General features: G+C 42.8%; 1 protein-coding gene across 5 annotated transcripts in view; it reads right to left on the reverse strand.

Annotated features, from left to right (window-relative positions):
- znf462 (zinc finger protein 462) overlaps positions 1-21646 on the reverse strand; it is a 68478-nt gene that overhangs the window by 16924 nt on the left and 29908 nt on the right. For 4 of the 5 annotated variants that reach the window (XM_084047388.1, XM_084047384.1, XM_084047386.1 and 1 more), the window contains exons 2-7: positions 17952-18250; positions 8980-14252; positions 8714-8848; positions 5531-5970; positions 4022-4140; positions 1072-1266 (exon numbers count right to left, since the gene is read on the reverse strand). In XM_084047388.1, the coding sequence (XP_083903514.1) occupies positions 1072-1266; positions 4022-4140; positions 5531-5970; positions 8714-8848; positions 8980-14252; positions 17952-18207 (6418 nt within the window). In that variant the 5' untranslated portion in view covers positions 18208-18250. The remainder of the gene's footprint in view (positions 1-1071; positions 1267-4021; positions 4141-5530; positions 5971-8713; positions 8849-8979; positions 14253-17951; positions 18251-21646) is intronic. The other variant, XM_084047387.1, reaches the window with a different exon arrangement.

The raw sequence follows: 21646 nt of genomic DNA on the forward strand, positions 1-21646 counted from the left end.
AAAATGCAAATTTGCGTCACTGTGCTGTACAGTGAATATTAAAAGAGGATTTAGGCGTGAAACCTATTATAAACAGGATAACTGGGAGCGCTTGCAGAAGTGTGAAATTAACAGATACTAATACTTGAGGTAACACTGCCTGTCGTGTTATGCATGTATGTTTAATCCCTAATTGAAACAGAATCGGCTTCTGTTATATACCTTGAATATATATTGAATATTCTAGTCAAATACACTGATAAGTATACATGAGCACTAATACACTATATAGTTCAGAATTGCTAGCTCCAGAATGAAAGAGGGCTTATCAGAATGAACACAAAATAGCCACTTAAAGGATAATTCCGTCCGTTTGGGTTTTATTTAGCCTGTTTTGGTAATGATCAGATCATGATCACATAATGTGTAACATGTGTGTTTGGATTGGGGTTTCACTCAGGGCATACAATGCATCATATTGTAAATACTGTTTCATTGGTTCTCAAAGTGGGGTCCGGGGACCTTCAGGGGTCCTTGAGGGGGTTCCTAGGGGTGCCCGGCAAAATGAGGAATATTGAAACCATTTAAGCCCTATTTCATAATTTCACACATTTTTAAAACAAATAGTGGGAATAGCTTATGCATTCTGTGCTTGTAGACTCGCTATTTCCACTGAATTCTCATCTACAATGAGATGCCCAAAATATGGATGCCATGTTGGAAGTGGTTAATTTCACTGTTATTTCAATAGCTAGCTAGAAGTCGGCCAAATGAGAGAATATATAATATCGCGACACGTCGTGAACTTGTAGATCGGCTATTTTCAAACATTTTAGTACTTTTACTTTTGATACTTTAAGTATATTTTGATGCCAATACTTTTGTACTTTTATTCGAGTAACATTTTGAACACAGGCCTTTTGCTTGTAACAGAGCATTTCTACATTGCAGTATTGATACTTTTACTTAAGTAAAATGAGTACTTCTTCCACCACGGCCGTACATCCCCTGGGATGCGCAGTGAGAGAACTCTGCTTCAGAGACGGATCGTTAACAGAGTGACATCATTAAGGGGGGGCATATCTATCTTACCATCTGGGGCCAAGGGAGCCTGCTCTGTGTCACTGCCGAGTCTGGAGGGCCTGAGGCTGCCGTGCGCAGACTGACTGGCAGCCCGGAGCTTGGGGAGGGTCAGGGTCTCGCCGTGGTCTCTCAGGGAGTGCTCCTTCAGCTGGCTGATGGTCATGGATGAAAATGGACACGACAAGCACTTGTACGTGTGCTCTCCTGAAGGAAGAAGAACATTGTGTAGAATACTTTATTATTGGCAGTTTAAACACACACAAAGTACGCATTATGCAGAATGTCCCATTTCACAGGTTTTCAAATGTATAGAATGTATTCAAATCTTTTGAAAATAGCAGATCTACAAGCTCACAATGCGTCGCGATGCGACGCATTGTGAGCTTGTAGATCGGCTATTTTCAAATGGCCGAAATGTATACAGGGCTGAAGTGGGTAATGCATGTTTTGTAATTATAATCAACATCTATAAAGTAACTAGTAGCTAAAGTTGTCATAGTATTGGTACACAACAATGTCACCACTTAGAAAACGCCAACGTGGATTATACACCAAAAAAAGCCAAAGCTTTGTTTCCATTGTGGTCCACTTTTAGACATAGAACAACACGCAACAAACTGGACAAATAAGAGGCACATGTCGTCATGAGGTGTTGTGAAGCCGCACAACGCTGGCTGCCCAAATGAGTTTAGAAGAAACCCATAAATGATGCTAACAAAATGGTGCATGCTGTTTTGGGTTGCAAAGATTATCTTCTTGGAGATGATTACTTTTTTGATTAAACAAATAATCAAGAAGCAGCTTTTTTATAGTTTAAGTTTATTTTTACTTTAAAGGAAATATATATTTTTTATCATTTTATAAACATTTTTTTGCTAATTTTAATAAACAATTAAATCATTTAGTTCGAATACTGAATACTGTTGCCCCTAGTTCAAAACATTTTGTTAATGCACACAGTAAGTAAAAGTAAGACAAGTGATCGTAACTCCAGCGATACTTGCTGAACTCGGCTGCGCCTCGTTCCTGACCACATCACTGTTGTGTAATATTTCTTATAATGTCCTAATCAATCAATCAATCAATCAAAGCCATTGTTGTCAATAAGATATTGTCCTTGATGCTGTCGTACCAGTTCAACTTGGAATGGTGTTCCACTGAATACAAGAACAAGTCCAAGCAAGAACCAGTCAGGGCACGGGCTACGACAAATTCAAAATCTGCTTCATTCTCCAATTATCTACTCTGAAAATAGGTGCATTCATTGACAGTCATTTTCTGCTGCTTTACCCTTGAATGGCTTCAAAGCACCAAATGGAGAGAAGCATATTCACATGGATCTCTTACAGTGGTGTAAAGTAACTAAGTACATTTACTCAAGTACTGTACTTCAGTACAATTTTGAGGTGCTTTTACTTTACTGGAGCATTTCAAAATGTCAGTACTCTTACTTCTACTCCACTACATCTCAGAGGCAAATATTATACTTTTACTCCACTACAATTATTTGACAACTTTAACTACTTGTTACTTTACAGATTTTGATTATAATTACAAAACATACATTAACCACTTCAGCCCTGTACACATTTCGGCCATTTGAAAATAGCCGATCTACTCTCTGCTCACAATGTGTCGCGATGCAACGCATTGAGATATTGTAGATCTGCTATTTTCAAAAGATTTTAATAAATTCCATACATTTGAAAACTTGTGAAATGGGACATTCTGCAGAATTCGTCCTTTCTACTTTTGGTACTTTAAGTACATTTTGATACCAATACTTTTACACTTTTACTCAAGTACATTTTGAATTACGGACTTTTACTTGTAACAGAGTATTTCTACATTGCAGCATCGATACTTTTACTTAAGTAAAACATGTGAATAGCTTTTCCACCACTGCAAACCATTCACCATGTGATATGGATCCCACGGCATACAAAACATTCACCAGCGTAACACAAAGAGATTCGTGGAGCGTGGCGTTTCGACAGACAAACAATCAAATTGAATGCTGAGAAAGACACCGGCCTCCACTTTTCAAACATAATCACTATTCTAAATAGATTTTTGGTTCATGTCCATTATTCACAGCATCTGTCAAATTTGACTGGTATTTCTTGTACGCTCCTAGCACAAAGATGAGAACATTCTTTACATTTTGAAAGAAGGTCCTTCTCTATTGTTATTTTTAATGAGAGGCTATTGTGCTGTTCCGGTGTTGGTGTGTCTGTCAGCCTTCAGAATCAATTTCTGCTGTCTGGCCTCTTCAAAATAAACATCACAACACTACAGGTATATGTTCCACTTTGTGCCAGGATGGAAGTTTTCTTATCCAAGTTTCAACCTGGTGTCCCTATTTTGGCCATGATCATTGGGCCAAAATGTTTCAAAACTTTAAAAATTAGCTTGTAGATCTGCTACTTTTGCTATTCAGGGCTTAAGTGGTTAAACAGGCACCCAATGAATTAACACCATTATCGTTGTATTATTATTATAATTTAAAGCTGCAATCCACAACTTTCATATCCATTTTGGGATGTGGATATCTAAGATAACCTGATGAACGTCTCCAGACCAAAACATTGTGATTCCCATTATGTTTTTATTTGCAAAAAGAAAATGAAACGATGTGCAACAGTCTTCCACACCACTGGTACACATTTTCATGTGAAGACACCCCAAACAGATATTGATTCGGCCGCGGGCCATAAGAGAATATTTGTGTTGTTAAATATTTCGAGATTTTCCAAAAATGTGCTGATTCAATGAATACAATTTAAAGTTAAAATGTTTTAACATGTTCCTCATTTTGCTGGGGACCCCCTGGAACCCACTCAAGTGTTGTCTTTTACTAGTTTTAATCCCATAAGCCCTAATGATAGAAATTGTTCTCAAAATTGTCAGAAATAAAACATGGGTACTGTCATGTCCCTGGGCGTGTTCATTTATTTACCTGCATGTGCCTTGTGCAGGTGGCTCTTCAGGCGGCTCAAGTAGGACGACTTAAAGGGACACAGCTTACATTTGAACGGCTTGTGGTGCCCGTGGTGAGACTGCACATGTCTGTCCAGACTGGAGAACAACAAAAACACAAGGAATGGGTATAAAAATAGACAGATAAGAGGCGATAAGAGGATAAAAGAAAACAGAACAGAGACAGGACAAAGGGGTTCAGATAAGGTAAAGAGAATACAGAGCAAGTGAGAGGGGGGAGACACAGAGAGATGCTCAGACAATATGAGAGACAGACAAACAGAGACAGGGAGTAGAGCTCGACCGATATATCGGTTTAGCCGATATATCTACTTTCAAAGATGTTCGAAAATAGCCGATCTACAAGAGATCCGAGCTAGCAGATCGGTCAAAAAAATATCTCTAATCGGTGACCTGGTTGACAGTGGTTTTCAAAGTGGGGTCCAGGGACCCTCAGGGTTCCTTCAGGGGGTCCCAAATGGACCCTTACAGGTCTGTAACTCTCAGAGTTATGTGGGTCATTGAAATGACAACGTCTGAGAAAACTGTTCTAGGACTCTCCAAAATCTGGATAGGCGTTGGACACAAAACTCTGGCATGGGTCAGGCTCTAACGGAGAGATTCACTAATGTCCCACAGCATCAGCTTCGATGGTTCCTCCAGCAGGACACCTAGCACCATCTAAGCCCTTGATTCTGTTTATCTCTCAACAAGCAGCAACACATTTCCAATGACTACAAAACAGGGAACCCGTGGGGTGGTGAACTCATCTACCCACAATCCCCCGGGGAGAATGGATGTGTGTGTGTGTGAGTGCCTGCAGGGATTGCGGTGTTTTTTTTAATGCCAACCTCATAGGTGGGCATGAGAATAACGGCTTCTTTCTAGGTCAGGGCACATACAGAACAGAGGGATTACACCGGGGGAGCCGAGAGGAGATGAGGGCGCTCTCTCTCTCTCTTTCTCTCTCTCTCACTCTCTCTCTCCCTCTTTGAATAAAACAAATTATAGATCAGATATCTGTCTCACTAGAATGTTTGTTCCTAAGTCTGCCTCTCTCATAGAAGAGTGGTTCTCAAATATTTTTATGTCAAGGTTCGCCAAATCTCTATGTGTTTAAGCAAGGTTTAAGGTTTATCACGTCACGATAAGTTGCGAGCTTGTAGATCAGATACTGTATTTTTGTATTTAACAGAAGTATAAAATAGGGTTAGAGTGGTTAAACTGTTCCTTCTTTTCCTGGGGATCCCCTAGAGCCCCCTCAAGACCCCTGGGTGTCCCCGGACTACAGTTTGAGAACCACTGTCAAAGGAGACATGTGAGGATGTGAGGTTGAAAGTGGTTCAAAATAAAGACACATCGGCTGCATAATTGCTATTATACCGATGATGTCAAATAAGTCAAATAAGAACCAATATATTGGCCAGACCAACAAGGTAATCCTTCCCATCATCAACTGTAAATAAAAACTACAGTCATCTCAGCTTACTTGTGTCTGAAAGGCGAGATGAACTGGCAGTACTGGCAGCTGTACTTGTCCTCTTTGCTGAACAGGGCCATGGCCGAGTGGCTTCTCTCGTGGGACCTGAGGCCCTGCATGGACATGAACACCCGGTCACACTGGGCACACGGGTGGCCCCCGGACGCCAAGCGCTGCTTCAGCTGGCCCCCTGCCGCCGCCGCCGAAACGGCCGCTCTCGCCGCGGCCACGAGAGCCGCCGCCCTGCTACTGCCGGCGGCAGCGCCACCGGCCGTCCGGGGGGCTCCCATCGTCTCCATGGCGACGGCAGCGACACTGCCTGGAGTGGAGGAGCCCTCTGGTGGGTCTGTTGTCGTGGGGGAGGTGGTCTCCAAGCCGTCGGGTTCTGCCTCTCCGTTAGTCATGCTGTCCTCTGCGGGGAGGGACAGGGGCAGCTCACTGGACTCCTGCTGCAACGGGAAGGAAGAAGAGATGGTTCAGTTAGTGCTCTCTGGTCGCCCAGTGCAAAGTCACTCTTATTACTTCATCCATTAAGTTTTCTGAAAAACCTATGTTTCTATATCAGGGGTGCTCTAACCTTGTCAAGGAGGACCACCCAAAATGATATGTATTTGGCCGCCGACCCTCATCTCAAAATATCTTGTTCCAGGGACCCCCCCAGAAGCAAAGATTTGGTTACAAATGTTCGCTTTAAAAAATATATATTCAAAGTTTTGCACACATTTTCACGTTTTTTCAAAAGTAGCAGATCTACAAGCTCATATAGCGCATAACCAGAAAAGGCTCAGAACCACTGGTTTAAAACATTTGGGCCCAATTTAAGTTTTTACAGCTAATTGAATAGCGGCTCTATACGCTCAAACGTGTCGGGAGCTTGTAGATGGGCTATTTTAGAAAAATGCTGAAAAACCTTGACAAATCTTCTCTTATGGGGGTCCCTCTTTTCAGATGAAGGTCCGCGGCCAAATACATATCAATGTGGGGATCCTTGAGAGGAAATGTTTGAGAACCACTGACTTGTCTGATGCTACTACAGTATATTGCAATGAATTACAGAATTACAGACATGGATAGTTTTGGATACCCTTTGAGGAAGCTTAAAATTGTGTTGTGTGCAGTGTTGATTTCGTCGACTAAAACTATGACAAAAAATGTTCGACTACGTCGACGAAAACAAAATGAAAACTAAATGAAAACTAAGCTATGATGACAAAAACGAAGAAAGACTAAATATATTAACAAATAAAAACTAGACTAAAATGTTAGGGAGGGACTAGTGGAGAAGATATCAAGTAGAACTAAGACAAGTCATTTTATGTTTGGTTGCGCTCTGAAAATAGCAGATCTACAAGCTATTTGCAGCATGCAACCAAGTGTAAAATCAGCCATTAAGGCGACATCAAGGCCTGCCAAAATACATTTTAGTCGACTAAAACTAGACAAAAGCTAAAACATTTCAGATGACTAAACTATGACTAAAACTAAATGGAATTGTATTCAAAAGACTATGACGAAAACTAAATACAAATTTGTTGTCAAAATCAACACTGGTTGTGTGTTATGATTATAATGTGTTATTATTATTATTATGATGGGTCCTACATGAGCAGTGGCCAATAACTGAAATAACTAGTGAGTCAGTACACCCTGCAGGAGGTTGTTGTCACACCGTGTGAATGTGCAAAATGAGAGCAATAGCCCAGCAAAGCTGACTTTTCCCACTACAGACACTTCTATGGCAAAGAAACTAAATAATCTATTGGTAATATAAAGTAAGACAGGGTTTAATAATGGTGTGGCTTCATCTGACAGTGGTTCCCAAACAGTGGGCCGGGACACATTTGTGGGTCATGGACCCATTTTTATGGGTCGCAAGTAAATATCCCTTTTTTCATTTCCTACAAAAACAAATATACATAAAAAATGTAATAAAAAGAATCTGCCATTTTTCAAAAGAATTTCATAAACAAACAAAACAAAACAAAAATCCATACATTTAAAAACCCTTTAAAAAGTAGTAAGATCTGCTATTTTCACTAGTTTGGGTCCGGGAGAGACATACAGTTTCTCTTTTGGGGCTCGAGCTAAAAGGTTTGGCATTGCTCCTATTGGGTAAGGTTTCAGCCCGATCTGACCCCCATTGCCTTATAATGCATGTGTGCAGTGTGCACAAGACATTTGGTGCTGATCGGGTCCATCAGTTTGCAAGTTTAGTCCCGGAATGACAGACAGACTCACAGACAAACCCATTTCTAGATTTCTAATTATTATATCGCCTCTTAATAATTCACTGCAATAATAACTGGCTGCCTCTATGACACACTATTGACTCGCACCTAAATTATACGATGGGGTTTTTCAAAAATAAATGTAAGTTAAGATTAAATTAAACATGAACTTTCCAACTCTATTTAAATTAGTCCCAGGCCAAATGTAGATAGCTATTAGCCTTGATTAAACTCCTGTCTTTGCTACTACCCTAAACATTGGCAGACATACAGATGACAAAGCAGTGCTCTCGTCATCTGTAAGAGTGCAGTTCTTGTAGCCATCACAAACATCTTTTTATGTCCTCCAGGAAGCATATTTTTTATGTGGATGGACCTGACCCTGCACTTCTTACAGCCATAAATAAGCTGTAGCGTCTATGAGGACAGTCCTGCCATTCTGGCAATGTTCCTAAAATCCAACATCAACGCGTGTGACTTCCTTCTCACTTTAAGTATTATGACATTTTGTGGACCTTTCAACTCAAAAGTACTACTTGAGGATACAGGTGAACACACTGCAGGTGGTTATTAGAAACAAATCAAATCTTTAGGTTTTTATTTTTAAACTTAGTTCATGTTCACTGAGCTTAGTTGAAAAAACGTGTCTGCTAACAAGGCTCATCATTGTTCAGATATGGAGAGACAACAAAGTCACATCTCTGTTCAGTGTTGGTGGTTGAGGTACAGGTTGAGGTATAGTTCACTGGGTCTCAACATGGGTCCGGGGACCCCACGTGGTCCTAGAGGGGGGTTCCCTCTAGCCAAATGATTTGATAGTGAGGAACCAAATGGACCCTTACGTGTCTGTAAACCAGGGAGTGTACAAATGGAATCAAATGGACTTTTACAGGTCCACTTGGTTCCATTTATATATTCTCAGAGTTAAATTCGTTGAGGATTGTGTATATATAATTCTGTTTACCTTGACATGTCCCTCTTTGACCTCTCCATACTGGACATGTTTCCTCAGGTGGTTGCAGATGGCTCTGAGGGTTTGGTGAACCTCCACACAGAAGTTACACCTGAAGCCTATGGGGGTTTTGTTTGTAGGATTCTCCTGTTAACAGAAAAGAGAAGGAGACAAGATACATGTTTATATGCAACACTTTTTAAAAGGATTTAAAATTCAATTTTAAAAGGTGTTTTACACCATTTCCGATCGTGGTATGAACTTCTGCATATACTAACCTTATCAGACTTGGTGTCGGGTGGCAGGTCTGTGGTCTTCTGCTTGCTGAGAAGCTGCCTCCTCCTCCCTTGCCGCGTGGCCCTCTTCTCAAAGTCCTCATTGTGGTTCACCAGATGTGTTGCCAGGACTGGCAGATCCAGGAACGTCAGCTCACAGTGAGAACACTGGTACGCCTCTGAGCCGTCCTCCCCAGGACTGACTGACACGGCAAAGTCTCTCTTCAGGTCTTTGCCGTGCTGGTCGTTGTAGTGCATGGAGAGCAGCACGGCCGTGCTGAAGGACAACCGGTAGCATTTCAGACACTTGAACGGCAGCCACTCGACTTGGCTGTCTTCCTCGGACTGAATTTGGGCCCTCACGTCGTCCTTGTCGTCCTCGTCGCCGGTCTTCTCTGGCTCTTTGGCGTAGATCACGGTGAAGTAGCGGCCCAGCTTGCTAGCATGCTGCTTCTTAGGGAAGACCCCCGGGTGGCGTTTAATGTAGTGTGAGACAATGCTCTTCCGGCTGAAGGCCTGGAAACTGCAAAGAGAACACTTTTTCCTCTCCACGGCCAAGCGCAGCTCTTCGCTCATCTCTGAAGTGCTGTCCCCTTCAGACGACGAGGGCACCGTCACTTTAGCGATTGGCTTGTCCGTCATCGTCTTGGAGGCGGCCAAACAGTGGGTGTAATAGGCGTCGATGTCGTGGCGCTTCTGGTAGTGCGCTGCCAGGCCTTTGCGTATGGGGTTCGTGTATGGACAGAGGGCACATTTGAAGACGTTGTTTTTGCCTTCGGGCTGAGCGCGAACATTGTTGTGCTTGATGCGGTAGTGGCGCGCGATGCCTTTCCTCGTGGAGCAGAAGTATTTGCACAGCTGACAGTTGAAAATAGCATGTTTCTCTGTCTTATTGACGGGGAACTGGGAGAGGGCGTGTTCAAAGTCTGATTGGACCTGGGGCGCCGCCGACACGCTCGTTGAACTGCATTCGCCTACTGCCTCTGAATCTTTAATGGAGGAGTAATGTGCGTGAGCGAAGATATCGGTGGCTGGTTGATTGTGATATTTTTCATAGTGGATTTTGAGCTTCTCCAGTGTCCCATGTGTGTAGGGGCACATCTTGCATCTGTATGCTCCATAGCCCTGCCGTTGCGTTTTGCATTTGTCGTCCCCTTCGTTTAAATCAGGGATCTGCTCTATGTCATCTGCAAAGTCCTCTGCAGTGACTTTCACTAACGGGTGTCGTTTCTGATAGTGGGTAAGGACCCCGTGGATCCGAGAATTCACGTACGGACAGTGGCGGCACTTGTAAACGGAACTGGGGTTGATGTCGGCCTCCTGTGCGAAATCCGCAGCTTTCACCTTCATGCCAGGATGCTTCTTCCCATAGTGTGTAAGGAGGCCATGGAGGCTGTTGTATTCAGACAAACAGACAGTACACTGATATGTGTTGTTGGAAATGGACATGCGGGAATGAGAGTGGTGGGAGATGCTTTCTTGGGGTGGGGTAGCGATGACCAGCGCTCCGTCATCTTCAACAAACTGGAAATTGAACGTTGAATGTTCTTTGGCCATTGGCGGCGTCAGCTTTTCAGGTGGCCTATTTCCTTTGATGATATCCAAAAGTATAGATTCATCCCCTTTGATGACCCATGGGTGAACTGCTTGGTAGTGACTAGTGATGTCCCATATGGTACAGGCTTCAAAAGCACAGTCTCTGCATCGGTAGTGCTTAGTGTCTAAACTGCCCTCTTGCTGGGTTGTTTCAGGTCCAGCCCATAGCTTACTGGCCATGTATGTGTAGTCTACGTTGTGCTCAGGGTGGCGTCTTTGGTAATGCAGCAACAGACCTTGGGGTTCCGCATGGGAATAGATACACCACTCACAATGATAACCAGCCTCTAGAATGCCATCTTGGAAGGCCCAATGTAAAATAGTCATTGCCGTGGCCTTCACAGTAGGATGATCTTTCTTCAGATGTTTCTTCAGGGCATAGACATAGGGGGATGTGTAGGAACAGTGTCTGCACTTTAATGAACGGAGACTTGAGGAGTTCTCGGGGTCTGGGGGCGGCGGTGTCACGAGTCCGACAGATGCGACATTTCCTGATTGTCCCATCTGAGCACGCTCACGCTGACTCCGGACAACCGCCGTGTGGCGCCGTACGAGATCTGCGTTAGCTTTGGTGTCCTTATGTTTCTTCTGGTAGTGAATAAGTACTCCTTTTACAGTACGGTTGCCATAGTCACAGTGCTGGCAAAAGAACAGCATCTCAGCCTCTCCCTTTTCTCCACTTCCAGTTTTGGGACTAGAGCTACTAGATGCATCATGTCCATTATTGTGGAATTGCTTCAGAAACTGTTTGGGAGTTGCGATTTGCAATTCGTCCATTAGTTTCATCAGTCCAGGGGTAGGAGAGCCGTGTTTGATGTATTTTGCCGTCACCTTTACTTCTGGGTGTCTCTTCTGATAATGGACCAGCACGCCCACCACAGACCTGTTACTGTACACACAGTGTTTACAGTAGAAGATGTCCTCATCAGATCCATACAACGAGGAGGTGGCCGAGGGCTTCGGTGGTGTGGCAACGCTGAGGTTGAATGCAGAGTTGGCAGCAGGTTGTGAGCTATCTACCGAGATGACCTTCATGGTCTTTTGTATACGGAAATAAGACGCCTTTTGTTCTGGATGTTTCTTCTGGTAGTGGACCAAAACGGAGTGCATGTTTGGGCTGGAGAAGGAACACACGTCGCAGTCATAGATCACAACGTTTCCGGCCACAGCCTCTTTCAGAGCTTCTGTCTCAGCACTGGTGGCTTCGGGGGTTTTGGAGGTGCTTTTCGGTGCCGGGCTAGAGGAGGATCTTGGGGTGGAGGTGGGGGAATTGAAATTCTTAGGACCAGAGTTCAGTATTTCCCTCAGTGTTTGAGATTCTCCACCCTTGTGAGATTGCTCCACCACATAACTGGAGAAGATCATGGCATTGTTGATTTTGACAGTGGGATGCATTCTTTGGTAATGAGGCATTAGGCTCCTGACATTGGGGCTTGTGTATGAGCAGAAGCGACACATGTACACCAGATTTGGCTGGTTAAAGTTGAGAACATTGCTAGCTTCGGGGTGGTGTTCCATATAGTGTTGGTGTAAATCATTATAATTTGTATACTCAATGTAGCACTCCAGGCAGCGGAAGACAGCGCTCTGATCCTCAGGATCTAGAATGTATTTAAAGCTGAATTTGATGTACGGGTGCATTCTCTGGTAATGGGTGCTGACACTGCGGGCTGACTTGTTGTGGTAATCACAGTGTTTACAGTAGAAGCGCGCTATTCCAGGTTGATCCGTATATTCTGCATTCTCCTGGAAAGTGTCCCTGCTGTCCTGGTTATTCTGGTCGTGGAGATCATTAGGGTCAGCAGACACGTTTTCACTGTCATCTGAGAGTGTTAGAGTGATGGGAATGTTTCTAGATTTAGACTTAGGGTTGCTTTTCCTTTTGCCTATTCTGCCACTCTCATGAGAGTTGAGGGATCCTCTTAGTTTAAGTTGCTGTGTGTTGTAACGGTGTTTACTGCTATGGCTGCTTGCGTCTTCATCGAGACCAGTGTGGTTTTCTGCCCCATCTTCCTCATCCATGTCATCTAGGTTTATTATCATATCCTGTTGGCTTTGGCTGATCTTGCTCTGAAGGTTGCTTGCAATTTCATCAATTCTAGTTCGTTTCTTAACTGAAGACAAATCCAAAGGCAAGTCATTGATGGACTTCCTCGCTCTTTTCCCTGCCACGAGGGGCTTTTTGGTGGCAAGACCAAGAATGGAGGTTTGGGTTTTTTGTAGAAAAATTGGAGAACTGTCCTCTTCAGTGTCGGGCTGGTCAGTCCCTTGGCCTTCAAAGACTTTGGCCTGGAGGTCGTCACAGTAAGAGTGCTTATGCTGCTGGTGAACCCTCAGGCCCTTTAGGGAGGTGGTGGAGAAGCTGCACAGAGTGCAGCGGTGAGGATTCTGATTTAGATCATTCAATGCGGTGCACGCTCTTTTCCCATTGACCCTGGAGCCTACACTTCTTCCGTTTACCGGGTCTGCTGCAGTATCATCCTGTGGTTCTGGGCTATCACTTGTTAGGTCCATAGTCTCCAAGTCCGAGGAGTTGTGGCTCTGCTTGTGTGTGCCTAGTTTGAGAGGGCTGGTACATATGAACGGGCATTTGTCGCATTTATACACTGTAGTTTTTCCAGACAGGTGGATGTTCTCGATATGCCGGGAGATGCTCCGCCGATGCATGGTTACGAAGGAACAGAAGGGGCACTGGAAGCGATTCATGTACTTTCTGAATGGTATCCCTTTAGTCTCCAGTAATTTGTTACTCTCATCATCAGTCAAAAGTTCTTTTGCATCGGCTGACAGCGTTCCAGTATAGCTGGGATCATCTATGTCACCTAAATCTTCATCATTCTCTTCCAAGCTGCTCTGAGAGTCCTCGTCGTTGAGCAGGCTGGCATCCACCTCACTGGCGGAATTGGAGACATTTGACACAGCAGCAAACCTCTTGGACACAATGGAGGAGCCTGTGCTGTTTGGTGTTGCTGCAGAGATGTGTGCGTGCAGCAAGGACGGGTTTTCAGCAGCCGGCTCCCCCGAGTCGTGTTCTGGCGCTTCCACTGTGGATCCCTCATTTGCACTCACATCATTGGGTGTTATATTTGACCTCGAAGGGCTTCTGGAAGAAGAGGGAGAATTTGGTTTGGAGGAGCTTGTGCTTGCCTCGCCGTCCAACTCTTCACTACCGGAAACTATCTTCACTTTGTCACCATGCTCCTTCACCACGTGATCAGTCCAGCTATCCCTCTGATTAGTCTGATAGTCACACCATTCACAGGCAAATGTTCCCTTGAGGAATTTACTGGATGCATCCGTTTCCTCTTCTGCCTCAGCCTGTGCTGAAGCCTCCTGCGTACCTTCAGAGGGCCTTTTGTAATGATATAGTTGGTGTTTCATGACTCTTGATTTGCGTGGGGACTTATATGTGCAATACTGACAGCAGTACACTTTAGTACCGTCATTGTGCATTACGATAGTGTATGGGATTCTTAGATGCCTGGGATTCTTAGATGCCTGGGGGACGGAGGAGTTACTGGTATCCGAATCTTCCTGTATATTATGCACCTTTTTGTTGTGATTCCTCAAGATGGATTTCGATCTGAAGTAACGAACACAGAACTTACACTGGTAAAATCGGAGGGATTCAGCTGTTTGTTTTTGTAATGGCTGACTGGAACTTTCATGGGAGTTGGGACCTGAAAAAGACACAAACTTCTGTTAGTGTTGTTGATAGCAAGAAGTATTGTAAAAACAAAACAAAAAACAATTGTACTGTAATTCAACCACTAATAACAATGTAATTTGACATAATAAATACGATGATTCTCCAACAAATACCATACTGTCCCTCACATAGTGTTAATGTGTTTTTTTGTATATATATTTTTTATTTTTCATGCTTTTTTTGTAAATAGTGGTATTTTTTCTCTGTATCTTCATGTTGATTTGAACAGTTTGGTTGCTACTAATGCTAATTAATTCAAGGACCCCAGCGGAAACAAGTCTGCAAGGACTTTTTTGGTCGGACCTTTAAGACAAAAGTATTATAAATGTAACTGTGTTGTTTTACATTCTTTTGCCTAATAAAAATTTCAATCAATCAATCAATTACAAGGAGAACTTGTTATGGACCAGAGCTAACTTTGAATACCAAAAATTGAAAGGTCTTGGTGTTTCACATGAAAAACCTCTGGTCATTTCTTATCTAAATAATACATAAATGTCTCTGCTGTCCGGCAGAAACCAGCTAACCCCAAAATGTTCATTTTTCAGGAAATTACAAAAACAAAACAAAAAGTGGAGTTAGGAGGTTTTGGTCATCATTGATAAGTACAGCTGAATGTACCTCCAAGCTCACAATGGGGGTTGGAGGTCAAAGGGGGGTGGAGCCTGGAGTCAGCAAAACCAGCAAACTCTACACCCCTTTGAGGGACTTAGCTGGTTTAGCAGAACGTTTGAGGATCCAATGGAGTCAGCTGGTTTTGTCAGAAGCACTTTTTAATACTTTCCATTGGTTCAATATTTGTTTAATAGACACACAGACGTAAAGGGTGTTCAATAGCACTGATTTATGGAAAAAATGCAAAAGCGGAAAAAATGAATTTGAGGTTTCTGCCGGACAGCAACGAATAGTGTTTTTTTTTTATTATTATTTTTATTTGTATTAACGTTTCGGTGCTGAGACATTCATCTAATGAATGTTGCTGCATCAAAACACAGTTTCAAAATGTGATAAAAAGTTGTGAGCTGCTATTTTCACTATTCATCATACGGCGAAGTATATAGGGCATAAGTGGTTAATTGCAACCAACCTAATAGTATACAGATTTGTTCAAGCTCTAGACCAGGGGTGTCAAACCCAATTTAGGTCAGGAGTCTGACTGGTCGAAATGCAACTTCACTTGGGCCGGTTTACTTTTTTTCAGTGCATGCATGTGTGCTCCCCACTCTAAAAAGCATGAACACTGTCACATTATTCTGTCACTAAGCATCAACAGGCTTTTAACCACTTAAGCCCTCTAGTCTTAGTGAAACGGACTTGAGTTACAACTGTACTCAGACCTTTTTTCCTGTCTATACCAAATCTCCTCGCCAAAAATAGCCGAGCTACAAGCTCAAAACACGGTGCAACGTGCTTTGAGCTTGTAGATCGGCTATTTTCGGTGAATGTTCCCCCCAGAATAGGCATAGGCATGCTGGGGTTCTTTAACAAGCCTATGATGCTCACCAGCACATATGCGTGCTATGATCAGTGTCCGCATGGGGCTGTAAATATAATTATTAAGAGAAGCCTGATGGTCTACAAATATACTACAAATAAACATGTTGTTGTTCATAGGAGGTGTGTCACTATTGACTTTGCACAAAGAATATAAATAATTTCAGTGTTCCCTTTTCCTACGATCTCATGCTGGATAAGAGCATCTGCTAAATGTCTAAATTGTCATTATAATTGACAATTCAAAGTACTGTAAGAAGCCATGACAGCATGATAACCTCCCACATGTCTCCACACACAAGTGCATTTTTTATTTTTTTTTGGCTTTTTATGCCTTTATTTGATAGGACAGTAGTCTGACAGGAAATGGGGAGACATACAGCAAAGGTCGCCGGGATCGGGAGTCGAACCCGCGACACGCTGTCAAGCTGGCTTACCAGCGTATGTGGTATGCGCCTGGACCACTAGGCCAGCGGACGCCACACACAAGTGCATTTTAATCGAACCAAAGAACAAATTCAGATGGGGGGGGGGAATGCAGAATGGAAACGATCATATACTGTATACAGTACGCGCATTTGGTGAATGAGGTTTATGTAAGGCCATTGTTGCCCCATTCATTGAAAACTCCCCACTTCTTCTGTCGTGACATGTTCTCACATGTAGTGGTCCATTGCTGTAACCAACTTTGAAACTCAGGTGACAGTTTGGTCCAAATTAAATCTATCATTTTGTAGGATTTCAAGGCGGAAGCAGAAGGCTGGCAGCATTGAAAGCACAGAGGGCACTTGGGAACAACGCGTGCAATTGCACACAGCTTCCCAACATGTTTACCTAGATACACCAGTAAGTGTACTCAGGTGGGTAAAAAAGACTTACGTCAGATGGACTCTAGTCTGTACCGATGTTGAGTACTGACCCAATTCAAGCACCGTCTGTAACAACTTTGTTGCGGCCTTTCATCCGAACACGAAGCACAATCAGGCGATCATGAAACAGTCTGGTTCATCTCTAACACTGGCTTCCATTTCTCGTTCATGAATAGTCCCAATTTCTGCACGTAGCCTAATTGAAAGTAACGTTTGAACACCCCCCTCCCTGTGTGGCACGGCAGGCCGTGTCCAAAATTATCATCAGACAAAAGAGCATCAAATTGTTGACTGAGTGAGTTGATTGGCTCTAATAAAATTTACCGTCGGTGCTCTCATCAATTGTAATAGAAAAGACATTAAATGACTTTGCCTTTGTCTTGTAGTTGACTGTAAAACACATCCTACAAGGTCCCTGATTGTCTCTTTGTTTCTTGATTCCATGATTCTTTCTGCCTTGTGGTCTTTAGGTCGTTGCACACAGCGGGAGGCTAACCACTGCCTCCATTGTTTTTGAAAATTGTCATTGTATGAAATAACAATCATGGCCACGGACTTTTTCTTTTTTTGACATTTTTTGTTGTTTTGTTGCCTCTTTATCTTAACTTTTTTCTTCACTATTATTATTATCATCATAACCTATGCTGCTACAATGTCTGAAGGAAGCCGAAGAAATATATACGTTTTACTCTTATTTATGTACCTGTGCACAAGATGTAACAAAAGAAGAACAACCTTGAACCTTTTACTAGTAGAATGATGTATATAACCCCATCTAAAGCCAAATTTATGCTCCATCGTTCGGCGGCGTCACACGCCGAGAACGGGCCGACCTACAAGCTCGCGACGCGACGCATCTGCGAGGCGTCAAGCTTGTAGATCTGCTAGAACTTGTAGATCTGCTATTTTTAGAAAATCGGTGCAAATCTTTGAATATTTTTTTAAACAACATTTTTAACTCAAACCTTTGCTTCTGGGGTCCCTGGAACAAAATATTTTGAGATGGGGTTCCGCAGCCAAATACATCATTTTGGGGATCCTTGATGAAGTTTGAGAACCACTGATATACAGTATAGCAACATAAGTTTAAAAAAAAAACTGTTAGGATTTAGAAGACATTTGTAGAATCCCCAGAAGCAAAGATTTGAGTTAAAAAATATTCGCTTTAAAAAACATATATATTCATAAGATTCGCACACATTTTCCCCATTTTTCAAAAATAGCAGATCTACAAGCTCGTATATATCTGCTATTTTCACAGATGCTTTCCCCGGTCCGGTCTTTAATGGATTTAAATAAACACTCACTGGTTCCAGCGTTAGGAGGAGGCGAGCAGCCCTTGTTGTCCTCTTTGCTGTCAGCGTCCTCTTCGTCTCTCTCCTCCTCCTCCTCCTCCTCCTCTTCGTCGTCCTCCTCCTCCTCCTCGTCTTCATCCCTCGCGGACTCGGACTCGTCGGCGTCGGCCGGCTGCAGGAAGGCGGTGTGCACCTCCTGGATGTGGCTCTTCAGGTCGTCGTACGACTCGGCGCGGAAGTCGCAGCCGTCACACTGCAACACCTCCATCCTGGAGGAGAAGAACCGCCACGCCCCGGAAGATCAGGGACACCTGGGAAAGGAGACAGAGAGGGAGACAGATCAATAATCAGTGGTTTAACCCACTGAAGACGATTCTACATGTCTCCTAAATCTCAACAGTTTTCTGAAAAACCCTATGTTTCTATATCAGTGGTGCTCAATCTTTTTCATTTCAAGGACCCCCAAAATTATACGTATTTGGCTGCGGAACCCCATCAAAATATTTTGTTCCAGGGACCCCCCCAGAAGCAAAGATTTGAGTTAAAAATGTTCGCTTTAGGGGCGTACGCTGGCCTAGCGGTCCAGGCGCATACCACATGCTGGCAATCCAGCTTGACAGCGTGTCGTGGGTTCGACACCCGATCCCGACGACCTTTGCTGTGTGTCATCCCCCATCTCTCTCCCCATTTCCTGTCAGCCTACTATCCTATCAAAGGCAGAAAAAGACCCAAAAATACCTTTAAAAAAGAAAATGTAAAAATATATATATTCAAAGATTTTCACGATTTTTCAAAAATAGCAGATATACAAGCTCATAGCGCGGCACAGACATAGCCCAAAGTGTAATATAATGTTTTTTAGCTCAAATCTAAAAATGACACAGTTCCAGGTCTTAATGGGTTAAAGTAACTAAGTACATGTACTCAAGTACTGTACTTAATAGGGGTGTGACGATACACAAAAATCATGAAACGTTACGCTACGATATTGGGCTCACAACATCGATACGATATATGGCACTTTTTTATTATGAAAATATATGGGGGGGAAAAAAAGCTTATGAAAATATATGGGGTGCAAATGCAAACAAAAACTTCTGTTTTTGCATTATTATTATTGCAAAAAAAAGAAAAATATGAAAAACAAAATATATATTGTTGTTTCAAAACAATAGTATATGTAATAACATAGTATATGCTCGATATAGATGCAGTATACAGTATAATATATTTGAGATTATGCAAATGTGTTAATGAGGAACAATGTTTGTGTATCAAGTTCTTGCCATGTATTAAGCTTTATTAGCCGGTGAAAGTGATAATTTTTTTCCATGTAATTCTCTGGTGTGAAAAAGAAAATGCTGAAAATGTAACTATGGTACACAAGGTAGTAGTATAGGCCTAGCTGTGCTGTGAAAAGAAATTGTCATGAAATGTACTTAATCTTAATCGTCTCTGGCCAGTGGGACAGGTTCGAAGTTCATTTTAATTCCCAAAACCATTTTTGGAACAAAAGGATGAACTTAATTTAACATTGGGTGACCATAATTATTTTCAAAAACCCAAACCAGTACCCATAATCACTTAAATTCTATTTAAAAAAATATCTCAAATAGACCATTTCTTTGACTTCATTAGGACAATTATTTTAGCACTTAGCATGCCTAGTGACTGCACCTTTCAACAGGACAGAACATGATAAACATCTACTGCATGTAAGCACTCAAAACAAGTGTTATTTTGGCTGTGGTGAAAACCGGGACAATTAGCGAATGCTGAAAACCGGGACATTTGAGAGTTTTTGAGATATTTGTCAAGACTCTGGACAGACCAGGACAATCCCGGCCAAACGCGGAACGTCTGTTCACCGTAATTTAACATCAGGTTTTTCATCTGGTCCTCACAGGAACACGCACGGATTCGGTCCTCGTGGGCGGCAGAAGGTTTTGTCACCAGCATCCAGGGACAGAAACAAGGGAGCTTGAGCCACACTGACTCGTTACCTTGACAACAAAGATAAGAGTCTTTGAAGTCAGGCTGTGGGAAGCAGCCGATAGCTAAGAGGTCTTCCACAGACGCCTGTACTGTGATGATGAATAAGCGGCACGCCACTGGAATTACCTAGAAAAGAGCTGCTGCTTATAGGCAACAAAAGAGTTCCTTCTCACGGTCAGCCGAGAGTTGTCCATTGTATAATAATCTGGGGCTTCTCTGACAGGCAGGCCAGTCAGAGAGGCAAAAGATTCCCAGTAAGCAGCGGATGATACGAGAGCAGACACTGAACATAGTTGAAGAAGAAGTCGTGGTCACACAACTCACTGAAAATGGCCGGTGAGAGCTTACAGAGGTGATAATAGTAATAATGGAACGGTCAATTCAGGAAAAGCATTGTCTCACTCGACGGGACCTTGGGGTGTGGTCACACTTTTCCAGATGTGTCATATCCCCTAGGTTTTCTTTGCCCCCCTTGCTTTTCTTAATAGTTTTTTCAAACCCTCCTTTTTTAGATTGTTTTATGCAAATGTTTTTTTATTCTGTACTGTAGCACTTCTTGAGGTTTGTTTCAAATGTAAAGTGCAATATAAATAAAATGTATTATTATTATTGAAAACGTTCCACCAAAAGTCAAAGGATTGTCCTACTTTTAAGAGTTACAACCTTGGTTTGTTCTGTTTCTAGGACCTAAACGTACTCTAGCTAGTCTCATCATCAAATCAGATCACAAAATGTATTCTTTTCTATTAAGGTTTAGGAAAGTATTATCTCTGGAGAAAGCGTTCCTGTGTGGTCTGGCAGAGAGACCTTTTAGTTGATACTTGGTGTTGGATGTTCATTCCATAGGTTTGTAAAAGAGGCCTCAGAGGGAGAGCAAGAGGCAGGAAGAGGCAGAGAGGGTTTTAGGAGTGGAGAGGTGCTGTGTTGTGTGTTGTGGCGTGGTGTCACTCGGCTTCCGCTCCATCCTGTTTTCCACAAAGTTCTCCTCTGAAGTATATCCTGTCACCCACAATTGTATTTGATGAAGGACTGTTGAAAACCCTTCATCCACTTCAGTAGAACAAGACATGGAACACGAAACTGCTTGTTCTCCTCGGTCACCCATCCTGCTACTGTACCTCTAGAGAGGCATGGTGGCAATGCTTCAGGGAAATACCAGTGACGTTCTATATTTGGATGAGTTGCTCTTCTAGTTACCAGGCCAACCTGTGAGTCAAGCCTGAAGAACAACTTAGTTTAGATGTGGACAAGAATGGAAGCCAAGAGAAGCAAATCTGCTTTGCCTGCTGAGGAGATTTGGCACTCAGTAATCTAACGTGATTTCATGCAGCTTGAAGCTAAAGTTGAGAGTTCTGCAGTGGTTCCCAAACCGTGGGCCAAGAAGGCAAACTGGTGTGCCGTGTGATTTTATGACAGCCACGCATTATTATTGCAATCTGCTGTAATACAACTAAAATAAATAAATATTAGCAAAAATAGCAGATCTACAAGCTCACATAATGCATCGCAATGCAATGCTTTGTGAGCTTACAGATCAGCTATTTTTGCTATAAATACAGGTGTACCTTGAGATTTTGACTTGCCCACTGGTGTGCCTTGAGCACAAAGATTTCAAAACCATTCTGCTGTAGAGAATCACTGACTGACTTCAAAGCGTAATGAAATATCAAAGCTGTCTTTTCTAATCTTTGTACTTTGCTAGCCCTGTAGGA

The sequence above is a fragment of the Gymnoscopelus microlampas genome (assembly GCF_963454915.1).
Source record: "Gymnoscopelus microlampas genome assembly, chromosome: 21".
NCBI lineage: Eukaryota > Metazoa > Chordata > Actinopteri > Myctophiformes > Myctophidae > Gymnoscopelus > Gymnoscopelus microlampas.